Source organism: Silurus aristotelis (genome assembly GCF_946808225.1).
Source record: "Silurus aristotelis genome assembly, chromosome: 22".
NCBI classification, from domain to species: Eukaryota; Metazoa; Chordata; class Actinopteri; order Siluriformes; family Siluridae; genus Silurus; species Silurus aristotelis.
Window position 1 is genome coordinate 6,305,058 of NC_139595.1, and position 15,199 is coordinate 6,320,256.

The 15,199-nt window shown below is 39.1% G+C and overlaps 1 protein-coding gene across 1 annotated transcript in view; it reads left to right on the top strand.

Annotated features, from left to right (window-relative positions):
* LOC310717166 (CUGBP Elav-like family member 5) overlaps window positions 1–15,199 on the top strand; it is a 213,348-nt gene that overhangs the window by 98,973 nt on the left and 99,176 nt on the right. The window contains exon 3 of the mRNA XM_083524879.1: window positions 4,191–4,239. Within this exon, the coding sequence (XP_083381005.1) occupies window positions 4,191–4,239 (49 nt within the window). The remainder of the gene's footprint in view (window positions 1–4,190; window positions 4,240–15,199) is intronic.

Genomic DNA, 15,199 nt, shown 5'->3' on the forward strand with positions numbered 1-15,199 from the left:
CATCCTGAGACTGTTGGGGCCTTGAGCAAGTCCCCTATATGTCTTTGCTCTGAGCATAATACCATGGGTGATCCTGTGCTCTGAGCTACGATACGTGAAGTGTATTACAATAAAATGTAGGACACTGGGACGATGTTTAAATAAGCGTGGGTTTGATTTGAACCATGTACCGGAGATCCCCAGTTTTGTGGTGCATTTCAAACCAGCCAATTGGATATTCACCGTGGCTCAGATTGTTTCATATCCCTGACAGTGAAAGACCTTTTAATATAAGCTGTTTTGCTAAAATAATATTTTACCACACCGCTCCAACATAACCTTGGGCACTTTGGTATTTACCCCAGCTAAACTTGGAAAATGTCACTTGTAGAGAATTGGAGTGCAGAGGAGGAGTGTGTATTTAGTGATTCTGGTCAGTTGTGTACTTCTGATGCTTCTGCAGCAGAGATTGATCTTAAGATAGTCATATAAGTGCTTGCACGTAGCAGCAAGACACGAACACATAGGATTCTATTTCGGTATGGTTGTTTCGTGAGCATTGTCTGGGTAAGTCTTGTGTTTTCGGGTGCCCCGATTAAACTCTGATGAGAGGATTGCTTTAATATGCAAATCTGCCCATGGCACTCGCCACCTTGCTTCCTCAGTTGTTTCCAATTGTTTTAAGGAAAAAGTGCCTGATGCATCGAAAATCAATCACGGTTTTGAGTTGCATTTTAATTCCCTTAATCTCAAAGGAACTTTGGTGACCAATTTTCGAGAACAGACAGATGTTTATGCTTTTTGAATAACCAGACACAATCTTGACTTTCAGGCAGCATTAAAAAAGTGTTTCCTGAGCTAAGGTTGAATGGACTTGCGTCACAATCTGAACCACAATCAGGTTGCATCCTGAGATTTCTGGGTTATATGTACATACAAATACATCTAATTAGTTTTGAGGGAATTAACATATTATCTAATAGCAATGATGCTATTATCTAAAAGTAATGATGCCCTTGGAGTATCCATTTAGCTATTTGAGCACTGTGTGTACATGGTGGTTAGATCGATCAATCTGGAAAGCAGTCATGCTTTCGAAAGCATAATGCAAAAGCGAATCAAATTTCTTCTTTCTTTTGCTCAGTACCCCTATTTGAAAAGCTCTAGTTTGGCTCCCTAGATGTTCAGTCTTATCAACTGATAGTGTGTTTGGAATGAATAGGCAATGTGAGCTGCGCCGGTGTGTTCCCTGCTTTCCTAAAGGATACCATGCTGAAAAAGATGCTTTTGCAAACAGTCCCAGCTGCACCATAGGTTGTATCTGAAAGCCTAAAGCGTGTATTTAGACATGTTTGGATGTGCGTAGTGGGGGTGGTGAGCGGGGGTGTCTGTTAGACACGGGCTCTACGCTCCAGTTAGCGCCTCTGCTAACTTCCTGTAGCAGCCCATCGTAGCCGCCGCTTCCTGTTGTGCTTGTGCGGCATGAACCGTGACAGCTCACTACAGGGAAGCATTTCATCATCGCAATGGCGCTACGGGCGAGTGCGGATCTCACCCGCTGTTCCCTCCGTTCTCCCTCTTGTCTCCCTTCTATTTCATCTCTATTTCTCGTTTGCACGCTTACGCTCCTGTTGTTGCATTCGGCAAAACAGGCAATGCAATTTCCCCTCTTACACACGTGAGGACTCCAATGAATCGAATCCCACCTGCACACCACCAATTAGAATATTACATTCGACTCGATTCGAGTAAGATTTAAAAAATATAATAAAAAATCCTCATCAGGCATTAAATGTGCGAGAAGCGAGTCGTCTCGTACCCAAATCCATCTCCTCCGCCACATCGGAGTGTAAACAAATGCAAATGCGTCTTCCATGAGTTCTCTCCTCTCGCGCTCCGCTTCACGGCACACACTCCTTATTCTTGATATAAAGGGTGACTTCATGCCTGTGTGCGCACCAAAAAACAACCTAGTGTGAGGGGAGAAAAGAAATCATCCACCAAAAATGACAAAGAAAAGCAGGAGAGCGATCAAACAGGAGGTAATTGGAGAGAGAAAATGATGGAGTAGTAGTCGTCGTCGATGGAAACACGGCGCGGGGGACTGTCTTGTGTTTCGCTTAGTTTCAAGCACTATCCAGTGTAGCTATATCTCCACACAAGAGATGAGTACACACAAGTCTGCTATTTTCTTTTTCACTACAAGCTATTAACTATTTTAGCCCTAAATACCTCTCAAAATATTATACAATATCTCAATAGTTATGGCATTTAGCAGACGCTGTTATCCAGAGCTACTTACATTTATCTCATTTATACAACTGAGCAGCTGTGGGGTTTAAGGTCTTGCACAGGGGGCCCAGGAAAGGTTGGCGTGGCTCGGATTTGAAATCATGACTTTCTGATCCAAAGACCAATGCCTTAATCACCAAGCTACCACCTCCATCTTTAAACAAATAGATAACATATATAATAAAAATTTTAAGCAATGTCTGGTTTAGTAGTCAGTGTGTCCTGGGAGTTTTTACAAATATTGGTGCTGTATATAATGTTTAAAGGTCTTTCTAGGCCCAAAATAATCATGTAATTCTAAAGATACTTAAAAAAAGATATTACTATACCCATTCTATAGATCTGGCTACTTTATTCCCTAAAGATAAACAACACACAGCTAATCTGTTCAATTTGATTGGCTTATTAAGTGAGTGTTTTTCGAAACAAACATGTTTGAACTACCAGTTTGCAGTTAGTCCTAGAGGATGATTGGTCCTCTTATCATCACCGCTAAAATAAATCACTGCTAGCAGAGAAAGATTTAGCTTAAGCAGCGATACCGTATTGTGGGTATTTTAACAATACTTAAGGAGCTAAAGGTGCAGATAATGCCTTGATTGACAAGTCTATAGTTTGTGCTCATCTCTCTTTGCTCATTTGTTTGATCTAACCCAAAAGTACTACAATTATTGACAAAGATTATTGAACTTTTGCGTACGATATTCATTCATTCATTCATTCATTTTCTCCCGCTTATCCGTAATCCGGGTCGCGGGGGCAGCAGTCTAAGCAGGCCCCCGCCTTCGACTGCTGCCCAATCCTCACAGCACTGTCCTTTACGGTCCCTCCTGCAGGTGGTGAGCCCACGGGACGTGCGTACGATATAGTTAGCTGAAATTAACTCAAGGACATGACCTAACAAAGGAAAATTAGATTTTAGGTTTTATATTGTTGTTCCAAATAAAGGATTTGTGAGTTCTTTGTCTATAAAAGAAGCAACAAATAGCACAATAAGTATGTCATTTTACTGCGCATCACCTTACAGAGCTCTTGAACATAATTCAGCTATCATGCCTGTTTTCACACCCCTGAACCATTGGCTGTGGGTCACATGACAAGTTAAAAGCGTCAGTAAAAAGCTGTATGATTGGTCATTTTAGTGCTATTCACTATATGTGGCAGATACTGGTTTGTTTCACAAAACCTTTGTATTATATTTTTTATGCAGTTTTATTTTACATGACTACAAAAGAATGTGTGTAAACTCTTGTTTTTTGGGGGGGTTTCATTTTAAATTAAGATTATTTTGTATAAAGCCATTTTATATTTTATATTCTCATAATATGTATAGTAGATACCATTACATTCCAAAAAATCAACTCTAGATTTTCTCCCAGTGTCAGGATCTCTGCGAACAATATACACATTTCATCCCAACGACTGTATAAGATACTGTATGTGAAAATGAAGTGATGAAGGATGATGTGATGAAGAAGAAAATCACAGTTATGAACACATGCATGCAACTTCACAGTGAAATCCATACACATAACCAGTGACAGCAGTAAGAGTCGGAGAACAGGAAGCAATAACTAAGGAAATAATGCTTGGAACTGCATGAAACACTTGGCAAGATATTGCATGGAGAAAGACACCAGGATATAAAATAAAGCTATTTAATCAAGGGCTACAATCAGGACACGTGCACGCATTAGCGGAACAAACTAATGGAAGGATAGGGGAAGGGACAAGTCGGAATGAAAAAATATATATATATATAAAATGTATGTATGTATGTATGTATATATGTTTGCATGTGCAAGCGCTGTTCTAAAGTTTGGTGCTATATTTTTCCACTCAAAGATTAACCTTTCCTTTCTCGCTCTCTCTCTCTGTCTCTCTCTCTCTCTCTCTCTGTCTCTCTCTCTCTCTTGCAGATGACACGGCCTATTCAGGTTAAACCAGCTGACAGCGAGAGTCGTGGAGGTATGCCCAAATCTATTACCTCTTTCTTCAGCTAATCTCGTCCTCTGTCTCTTTTATATACCTTTTGCGTTCACTGATGTTAGCCTACACTTAAGTGCTTCTGTTCTGATGCTTCTTATATTCACTTTTTCTCTCTTGTGCTCTCTCTCTCTCTCTCTCTCTCTCTCTCTCTCTCTCTCTCTCTCTCTCTCTCTCTCTCTCTCTCTCTCTCTCTCTCTCTCTCTCTCTCTCTTTTTAGCTTCCTGTCTCTCTCTCACACATACACACTCCTTTTCTCACTCACACTGTTTTTATATGTGGTTTCATTCTGGATATTAGCCTTGACCTAAGTGATCTTATTCCTTTTGCTCATGTTTTTTCTCACTCTGTGAATGACTGACTCATTCTCATTCTCTCTCTTTCTCTCTCTCTCTCTCTCCCTCTCTCTCTCTCTCTCTCTCTCTCTCTCTCTCTCTCTCTCTCTCTCTCTCTCTCTCTTGCCCGAAGCCTCTCTTGCTTTTGCACTTCTTCGCTTCATCTCACAAACTCACTTTCTCTACATCGCACCCCACCCCATTCTACCCCACCTCCTCCTTCGCCTTTTCTCTATCCCACATTTTTTCCTCCTCTCTCTTTCTCTCTCTCTATTGCGCTCTCTCTCTTTTTCTTGCTCTGTGATGGCTGTTGTGGGATTTCATTTTGACTAAAGCGATTGCATTATTGAGTGAAGAAGTGTGTGTAGGCCACATCCTGGCCCTGCCAAGTGCATTACCATTAGACAGTAAATTAAAAAGTCATTAGAGGAGTGAGTGTGACTGGAGCCTGGGATTTCACAACCCTGCCTGCTTTTGTTAAATATACGAGAGGGACGAGAGCGGAGAATATGAGGAAAGACGACTTCTCGGTGCACAAAGTGTGATCAATAAAATAGCAGGGACTCTTGCCAAGATTGTCAATTTTCTCTGCTTTCCGTAAAAGGGGGGGTGAATGTTTGTGTGTGTGTCTGTGTGTGTGTGAGAGAGAGAGAGAGAGAGAGAGAGAGAGAGAGAGAGAGAGAGAGAGAAAAGGCTGTTGTTTTTCAACGTGCAGATCGAAAAATTACTTAAAAAATGGCATTGTTAGAACTTTTTGAATATAAATGAGATGATCATTTGATACACAATAGACACTAGCAGTGTACTGTTCAGAGCACACACACACCACAGAAAGGGGAAAACATGTTGCTTTCTTAAATAAAAATAAAATCAACTGGCAGCCATTCACAGTGTATTCCTGCCTCATACATCGAATGAGAAGGTTACTAAAGATGAATGAATGAATGCATTATAATACAGTTTATTATTCTTGAAAAATCTGGGTTTTTTTTTCCAGTCTAATGCAAAATGCTGAATCCCTATTCACGGTGCACTACATAGTACAATATACACTTAATAAAAGTGTGATCCTGCTGAACCCAATAAAGTGCCTGTAGAAAAAAAACCTTTGGTTTCGAACCTTTGGTGCACCACAGACAAGTTTCCTGTTGATAATATTATTGCGGACCAGCTGATAGGTGTGTATATATATATATATATATATATATATATATATATATATATATATATATATATATATTTAACAGACAGACAGACAGACAGACAGACAGACAGACAGACAGACAGACAGACAGACAGACAGATAGATAGATAGATAGATAGATAGATAGATAGATAGATAGATAGATAGATAGATATTTTTCCCAAAATGTTCATGAGACCAAGTAACAACTCTTCTTATGGTCCAGGATTGGGTCATGACCGAGTGTATGAGGACATGGTCTAGAGATTAGTAAATGTGCTCCAAAAGGAAATCAAAGCTTTCACATGAATTCTTTATCTTCTGCGATAAGATCTCTAGGTTACTTATGCAACCTTGGTTACATAACATAGATAAGATTTTGCGTCAACAATGCTTTGGGAACGCCTCTGCGTGACCACGCTCTGAACCACCCGTGTAATCAGTGAAACGGAAAAGCCCAATATATAAAAGCACACGGCCGAGGTATAAAAGCACATGCCGTGGAGACGGCTCTATCTTCAAAAGTGTAGGAAGCGCTCGCAGAGTTGCAGGGAATGTGACACTGAAACGCAGCATCTCGTTCCCTCCGGGGAACCAGGGTTACATACGTAACATAGAGACGTTCCTCTTTGGGAATTCGAGCTGCGTCAACAATGCTTTGGGAACGAGTGTATAATACCACCAGACTGACCAATCCCTGCCTAGTGTGGATGGACACAGGTGGTTAAAAGAAAAGAGGGTCCAGGAGTGGCATGAATATCAAGGCTCTAGGACCTGACAAAGGTCAATGGGGTAGACCAGCCTGCAGAATTGCAAATGTCTTGGAGAGACACTCCAGAGAAAAAGGCCTTAGAGGCCGCGACACTTCGGGTTGAGTGAGCTCTGACAGCGAAAGGAGCGGATAGATCAGAGGATTTATAAGAGGAGTGGATAGCAACCACAATCCCCCTGCTGAGGGTCTGCTAATTTGCAGGGAGACCCTTCTTATACCTATATCTACCTATACTTATATCGCAACGGGAGGAAAATCATTCAGGCATAGCCTCGGTCACGACTGGACCATAGCGTCCAGTCCGAGAGGAGCTAGGTGAGTGAGGGAAAACCAGAGGGGACAATGTGAGGTCTCTTGAGTCACAAAGAGGTCCACTTGTGCTCTGTAAAACACCCTCCATATCTGCTCCACCACATTCAGGTGGACCCTCCACTTCCCATACCTCAGCCTTTGCCATAAAAGGTAGTTTGCTCCTTGGTTCAACTACTCTGGAAGCCCCCTCAATAAGAGCAGCTTCCCTTTGGGCCACAGATCTATCATGCCAGCTTGTAAAGGAGGTGAGAGCGCATGATGGCCTCTTAGGTCCGAGAGGAAATGCTTTAACGCTACAAGCACGGCCAGCATATCCATGTAGTTGATATACAGCCAGAGCCGCACCCACACACTTCATGAAGGTGCGGGGTAAGAGTGCAAGGTCAAAAGGACCTGATATTGGTAAGCTTTGTCCCAGAAAAGCAAACCTCAGGAACTTCCTGTGAGAAGGGAGGATGGGTATGTGAAAATGCGCATCCTTCAGATCTATCATGACAAACCAGTCCTTGGGACTGATTTGAGACAGGATTTGTTTCCGCGTGAGCATCTTGAACCGGAACCTCATTAGTGAGCTGATTCCAAAAATAGGACGTAGCCCCCCCATCCTTCTTGAAGTACTGGCTGTAGAACCCGGTCTCTCTGTCAGGGAAGGGGACCACCTTGATGGCCTGCTTTCTCAAGAGAGTTTCTTCTTCTTGTTCTATAACCAGAGCCTGCTCGGGCCCTACCAGAGTGGGGCACACCTCGTTGAATCGAGTTGGACAGAGTGGCATGAGTAAACACGTGGTTCAGAGCATGGTCACGCAGAGAGTTGTAGACGCAGCTCGTGTTTTCGAAGGGGAATGTCGGTATTATGCAATTTTGAATATTTGGTAACAGGACAGTGGTTTCTCATCATCCTGGTGTGTTTGGGTATTTGTACCATTGTCCTTGTCCTGTGGGTATGAGTTGAGCTTGAAAAGACACAGCGGTTTAATGTACAGTAGCAGCAGCCTGCGAAATGTTTTATAGTATCTGTGGGCATAATATACTGTACTGCCCAGCAGTGTGCTTATTAATGGAAAAGGAGAAAGAATATAGTTCCCACCTGTCCTATTAAAGTGTGTATGTGTGTGCGTGTGCGTGTGTGTGTGTGTGTGTGTGTGTGTGTGCGTGTGTGTGTGCGTGTCTGTGCATGTCTGTGTGTGTCTGTGTTAAAGGGTCAGCCAGGGCTGGAAAAGCCTCTCAGTATTTCTTAAGCTCTTGGGCTGCCATTGTCTCTCTTTCTCTTTTCCAAATACTATAGACATTATTTGATTTCACATTCTAATAGACTAAACAGATCGATACAAAGATTTGTTATGTCTCCAAGCTTGTGTGGTAATGTACATGTGCATGAGATTGCTTATAAAAAAAGCTCTACATTTAGACCAAGACCTTATTAATCCAGATAAATCTGAAATTCTGAACACACTGACAAAAAATCTATTTAAATGACCAAATATCCCTTCTCTTTCCTTTCTTTCATTCTTTGTATTGTGGTTCTGATAATACAAATTTTGATTTCTCATGCTAATGATCAAGCAAAACCCAAATATGGTTTTATATCCAAAATCGTAAAGCCTCTGAGCCAAATAAAGTCTGCTGAAAAGAGACAGAAACATATCTTGTATATTGTAACTGAAATGATGCCTTTGAAAACTATTACAATCAATGGAACAAGGGCACCTTCAGCACCGAGTAGCACTGAGGGGAATGAGCCAACCATATTAGTTACTCACATACAATACATTTCACAAGAACTCTTTGGGACTTACGCCAAAGTGCACACTAAATAATTTCAGCCCCACTTTTTTTTTTTTTTTTGTAAATTAGCATTCACCAGCCACTTTTACACAGTCACTAATTGCTTCACATGGCTGCTCACATAATGTAATTTTGCACAAGACAATGTTGCTACGTTGCTAAGCGTGTGTTTGGTAGTCCCCATTGCTGAAGAATGAAAGAGGGACATATTGGCTAAAATGCAATCATTCTTGATTTAAAGAAATTTAAATGTTTTCCCACTGTTGACATTATAGGATATGAAACTTGTGCAGGTCTTCAACATGGTTATAGAAAAATCTGTATTTGTATAAGTAACTGTACTACAAATTTGTACTAATGTTTCATGGTTCAAAAACTTGAAGAAAATGACAAATTCCACATACTGAAAAGATGTTTATACAACGAGAGAGCACACGACTGGTTTTCACTTTGTACAAAAGGATAAGAGTGTCAAATGCAGCATAATCAAGAAATTTGATGTGCAACATTCATTCATTTATTCGTCTTCTGTACGCTGCTTTATTCCGCTCAGGGTCACGCCGATGTCTGATGCTGTATGCTTTAATAACATGAAAATAATTTGTTTCATCTTTTCATCTGTCCAGACAGCACATAAGTGTCCTCCGTGGCCTTGTTTATGGTTATGGCATATCTAGATTTAGACAGATAGGAATAACTGTAAAGTAATGAAGAGGAAAGCGAATGCAAGAGGTGTATATTTTAACAATGGAACTCAACAATATCTAAGGGACACATGTGAAACAAAGGGCCTGGTTCCAGATGAGATTCAATACATACTAAGTGCTGGGTGATCAGGTGATGTTCATTTGCTGATGGATTCTGTAATTTTTGTCCATAATCTTTACAATAGCTAGATGTGGATAGAAAGAAATAGATATACGGTTGATAACCTCCAAATCACATGACTTACATCCCCTATGTCAGCAGCGATTTGCAAACATATTGCTTTTTACGTTATTGTCTCTCTTTCTCTCTGAAAATAAAATAAAAAATACAGCCCTTACCTATATTTGAAATGCTATCCCAGAAAACCAGGATAAATGCTGCAAAAGCTTTTACAAGGGCACCTCCATTACCATGGAACGTGTAAAGATTTTTCACACACACACACACACACACACACACACACACACACACACACACACACACACACACACACACACACACACACACACACACTTACTTATAGTAGTTCAGATTGAAAATACATATGTATGTATATATACAGTATATATTTACAGGTGGTCCCTGACTTAGGATGGAGATGTTAAGACATGACCTAGCCTACCCAGGAGTCTTAAAGAATGATGATCAATATGGGGTAGTATACTGTAATATATATATATATATATATATATATATATATATATATATATATATATATATATATATATATATATATATATATACACATACAGTATATATATAAAGGAGAGAGAGTCAAGAGCTTTGAAACACCATAAAACGAAAAAACTTTTACTCCAAGACAACTGAACCCTGTCGACCGCTGGCAAGAGTAAGTGAGATACGTACATTCTGGCAGTGTCCCAACATATTGTACAAGAATTCAAATAGGATAAAAAAAAATTTACTCGCAAACTACTTGTTTAACCATAAACTAACTATCAACATCTCCATCTCCATCCGTAATAGGAATTGAACACAGACTTGGACATGGCTTTGAATTTATATTAAACACAAACACAAACACACATGAAAGGCCACACTTAATTGGGTTGTATCATAAATATACTGAATGGTGTGGTGCTCCAGATATGTGCATATCTGTATTTGGATTGAAAATGTACAATAAGGTAAAAATGCCAGTATTGAGAATCTGGCTGTATCACTTTAATATCGAGATACGAGGGAATCATCTAATCCTGCATGTGATTTTATTTCCCAACATATAAACAAGTCAGCAGGCATCATTTTAACTCACAGTCCTGATCAAATGTTATAAATACGCAGTGCATTTCACTGTAGGTTCACGTTAAACAAAGGCAGTCTTCGTTTGTTGCAGGAGTTTTGTGTCTGGCTTTTCAGTCGAATTAAAGTTCGAATTTAGACTGAACCTTTCAGGGAAAGAAGTTCACCTCGTATTAAAATCTATTCGGACCACATTATCTATTTATTTGTATTTGGTTCACTAATCCTGAGTCACGTCTGTGCTAACACTGCAACGGTCAGGAAGCCGTGTGGCACAGCTGCACTGCCACTGTGGCGAACTCACTCTCCTTGCTTTGTCATAAAATGATATTTATCCCTCGCTCGCCTTTTCTCCTTGCAACCCGGCACACGGAGACGCATCCGGAATACCAAGTGCTTTTCAGCGGCCCTAACAAAAGAGTCTCTCTGCATGTGCGTCTCCGAATCTCAGCCGAATAGAGACGCCCACTTAAAGGGGCTTTTGTGCCTTTGATGTCTTATTCTCTCAGACCGCTGGCTGCATTCTGTATGTATAGATGTGGAACGTTTGTAAGTGTGGGGGTGGGTGTGTGTGTCGAAACACACAGGTTCGCTGAAGTCAAACTGAATGACCTCCTAATTAAAGTTGTTATGGGCAGGCAAGCACAAAGAGGCACACACACACACACACACACACACACACACACACACACACACACACACACACACACACACACAGACACATATAGACACACAGACACACACACAGTTATATAAGCGTGTGTCATATTCACATATGCAAGAGCTTGCACCAAGATGACCTTTGAGAGAAATAGATGGACACAGATTTCTGTGTGTGTGTGTGTGTGTGTGTGTGTGTGTGTGTGTGTGTGTGTGTGTGTGTGTGTGTGTCACCTGGGCTGCATCAGTACTAGCAATCGAGTTACCGGGCATTAGGAATGAAAGTGTCAGCATTGACACAGGCCAAAACATTTACACATAAGAAAAATCACCTCAGGATATTGATATCCAATTATGCTAGTGCATTTAAGACAGAAATGAAGGCATGTTGCCGATAACTTATCGGAACAGTTAATGCAGTTAAGGTTTAGTTTTCGATATTAGCTGACATAATTCTCTTCTAATAACACAACCCTGTGTATTGGTCTTCTGTGGTTTCTTTGCTAACTATTGAGCACAAAGTAGTGCATGCAAGCTGTGACTAAAATCACCACTTTTGTCGTTTTCTTTATTATAAATTTGACTTTTTTTTTATTTTATATTTGAGGTTATTTAAATGTGTGGAAATGGGTTAGTTGTTTTTGTGTGGACAGAGTGTGAACTGCTAGCTTAAATGCTAAGCATTAATCAGTGTTAGTTTTCCTTTATTAGCAGGATTTTTTTCTTTCAAAAAGCTTATGCTTTACCAAGCTATATTCTGTACTTATATAATGTATATAGCATGTAAGCGACTTCTAAACAAACCAGATGCATATGGAATGAGTGATGTTTTGCTTTTTAGTTTTAATTTCTTCTTTTGAGGGAATTCTTAGCATTTTGACCGTCTCCTACAAAAGCTAGGTGTTGTCAGGGAAGTGCTAGAAAAAGATGTGTGCACATTACTATGATTATATTTAATTAGTTTTTGTCATTTTCTTTTGGCCTTAAGCTAATATTTGTTACTTTACCCAATTGCATTTTAAAAATACTTATGCAACATTATCACTCAAACACATTATTTGCACATTTTCTATGTTTATTTTACTTGGGGATATGCTAAAGGCATAAAGAAAGATGGATTAGCATGAACTGGTTTGACTTGCTGTTTGTTTTTGCCAAAATTTTTACTCCATGAAGTGAATATATATATATTATTATTATTATTATTATTATTATTATTTATTTATTTGTATTTTTTATGATTTTGGCACACTATTACGCTAGCCGTCAGATGTTTTATACCAGTTTGTATTTGTGTTTTCTTTGTTGATAATGAGCTAAAACTGTTGCATGTTGTCCTAGCAGCTATTCGGCTAAACAATAATGTTGTTAAAAATAAAAATAATTTCTGTTCTCTTAAACCTAAATCATTAGAAAGAATTGCGTTCTGCAGTCATGGTAATCGATCTGTTTGTTTTTTTAACTCAGCAATCAGGAGTCTGCATTCAATATTAGCTGTATGGACCATTACTGTTTGAACCTTGCATGCCATCCTGATCATTAACAAAATGCCTCATGCATTATAAACAAGAGCGCCTGATTCACTGTACTTATGAAAGACAATAGCATTGATTGGATTGCTAACAGATGTATTTATGGAGGATGGATGGAATTTTGCATTAACTGTGTGTCTAGCATTTTATGTGTGTGTGTGTGTGTGTGTGTGTGTGTGTGTGTGTGTGTGTGTGTGTGTGTGTGTATGTGTGTGTCTTTAGTGCTTTAGTGTGTCTTTAGTGTATATGGTCCCTTTGCTGCCATCTATAAGGGTCATGCATTTACCATGAAATTCAGCATTTCAATCACTTATAATATAACATATAGTGAGCAAGGATTAGTCTCAGAGGTCAGGATGGCACCGGTGGTTGCCAGATTTCATTTTAGAAGTCATTTATGTAATTTAAGGTTGTTATAGAAAGAAGCATCTGTGGTCCCCTGGTGGTCTAGTGGTTAAGATGCAGCGCTCTCACCGCTGCGACCCGGGTTCGATTCCCGGTCAGGGAACCATCCCCAGCCACTCTCAGTGCCGGTCCCAAGCCCGGATAAATTGGGGAGGGTTGCGTTAGGAAGGGCATCCAGCGTAAAACATATGCCAAATCAAACGTGCGGAGGATCCGCTGTGGCGACCCCTAACGGGAGAAGCCGAAAGAAAACTTTATAGAAAGAAGCATCTGTATTTCTTTTAATTTTAAATAAAGAATTTTTTTACTGTGTTTTAATGTTTTTATTTTTATTTTCTATTATTAGTTATACAGTGCGTGGTGTACAAAACAGTACATGGCCATACAATGAATATCTGCAATTCAACAAGATTATTATTTAACACGATTTAGGTTTAAAGAAATTATTTCCAGGACATTACTAAGGCATTATTAGAAATGATATAAATGTTATATTAATATAGGCTTTATAAGATTTATATATATGATTACAGTCAGATTAAGGCATTTTATGCTACAGTGTGTTTACAACCGTTTTTCAGGCAAATTGATTATTGGCTAATGAAACTGTAATTGGAAGCTGCTCGTATTGACAAAATGTGGATTTACACATGGTCCCTGAGTTTCAATAGTTTGACTTATGATATTTCAATCTAATGATGACAACATCGATATGACAAAATTGCAAAAAACATTTAAGTTTCTCCAGCACTCGTCTAAGCGCCCGATACCACATTTGTATATACTTATAGTTTATACAGTACAGTACTGTAAATTGCTTTGTTTTGCTGAATTAAGCTCTGTAATTTGTTACGTTATTAACAAATTACATTATACTACTCCATACCGATCACTATTCTTTAAGACTCCTCTGTAGGCTAGGCAAAGTCTTGACTTGGGGTCACCAAAATGCATATCCATCATAAATCAGGGACAACCTGTAGTCTGAAATAAGTGACTGGCAACCTTTAATTGTACATATTTTACTTTATATAATGTTCCAAGGATGAAATGGTTGCTGTAGCTGTTTGACTGCAATCTTTTACGGAATAAGAGTAAGATTTATTTGAATAGTTTAAGGCAAGTTTGTGTTGGAATGTTATGTTGAATTGTTGTTGCATCATAAAATATAGGAGCCATTCAACTCAACAACACATTTAACATTGTTTAATTGTTTAAATTCATGTATTCTATATGGACAAATGTTTGTGTCCTGGAACAGAATGGAATTAATTCTACCGCATCCAAAGACATCCTATACAGTTGCGTGGATCTAATTTTGAGGTAACAGTTTGCTATTGAAGAATTACATGTCAAAATCACTTTTATTTTAATCAGTAGCTGAGTTTATTACCCTGAATGTATTGCTCTATTTTGCCCCTATTGAAACAACATTATTTCTTCTATAATTTTCTTTATTTTTTTTATTTTTACTTTTCTAACAGTGTAAGAATTATGCCTTCATGTCATTATGTGATACCCGGACTAGTGATACCACTAATACAAGTCACATTCTTGTTTTTGCACCTGATTCACGTTTACCTAAAAAACACTTGCATACAGTCACAGATTTAATGATCCATGTTATGCTCTTTGTTTAGTTTTTGTCGTCTCGTCTCGTCTTGTCGTCAAAATAGTTACATCGGTTACATCCACTTCCTGCACCTTCATTACATATATTCTCAATTAGTTCGGTGGGTCACGATTTATGGCGATATGTTATCTAGTGTTCCTTTTTTAAAGCTTGTAATGTCATAGAAATGATTCTTTGTGAAAATCTGAAAATGTTTTTGAGGACATATTCACATATGTAAGATGTGTGCAAAATGTATATTTTATTCGAAAACTGCTATAAAAGTTGGTTTGTATCCCATTATGCTCTATATGAATTCCATTCCAGTTCTGTCTGGTAAATTTCGAATGAGCTGGTGTCACAGATTTGTGCGCA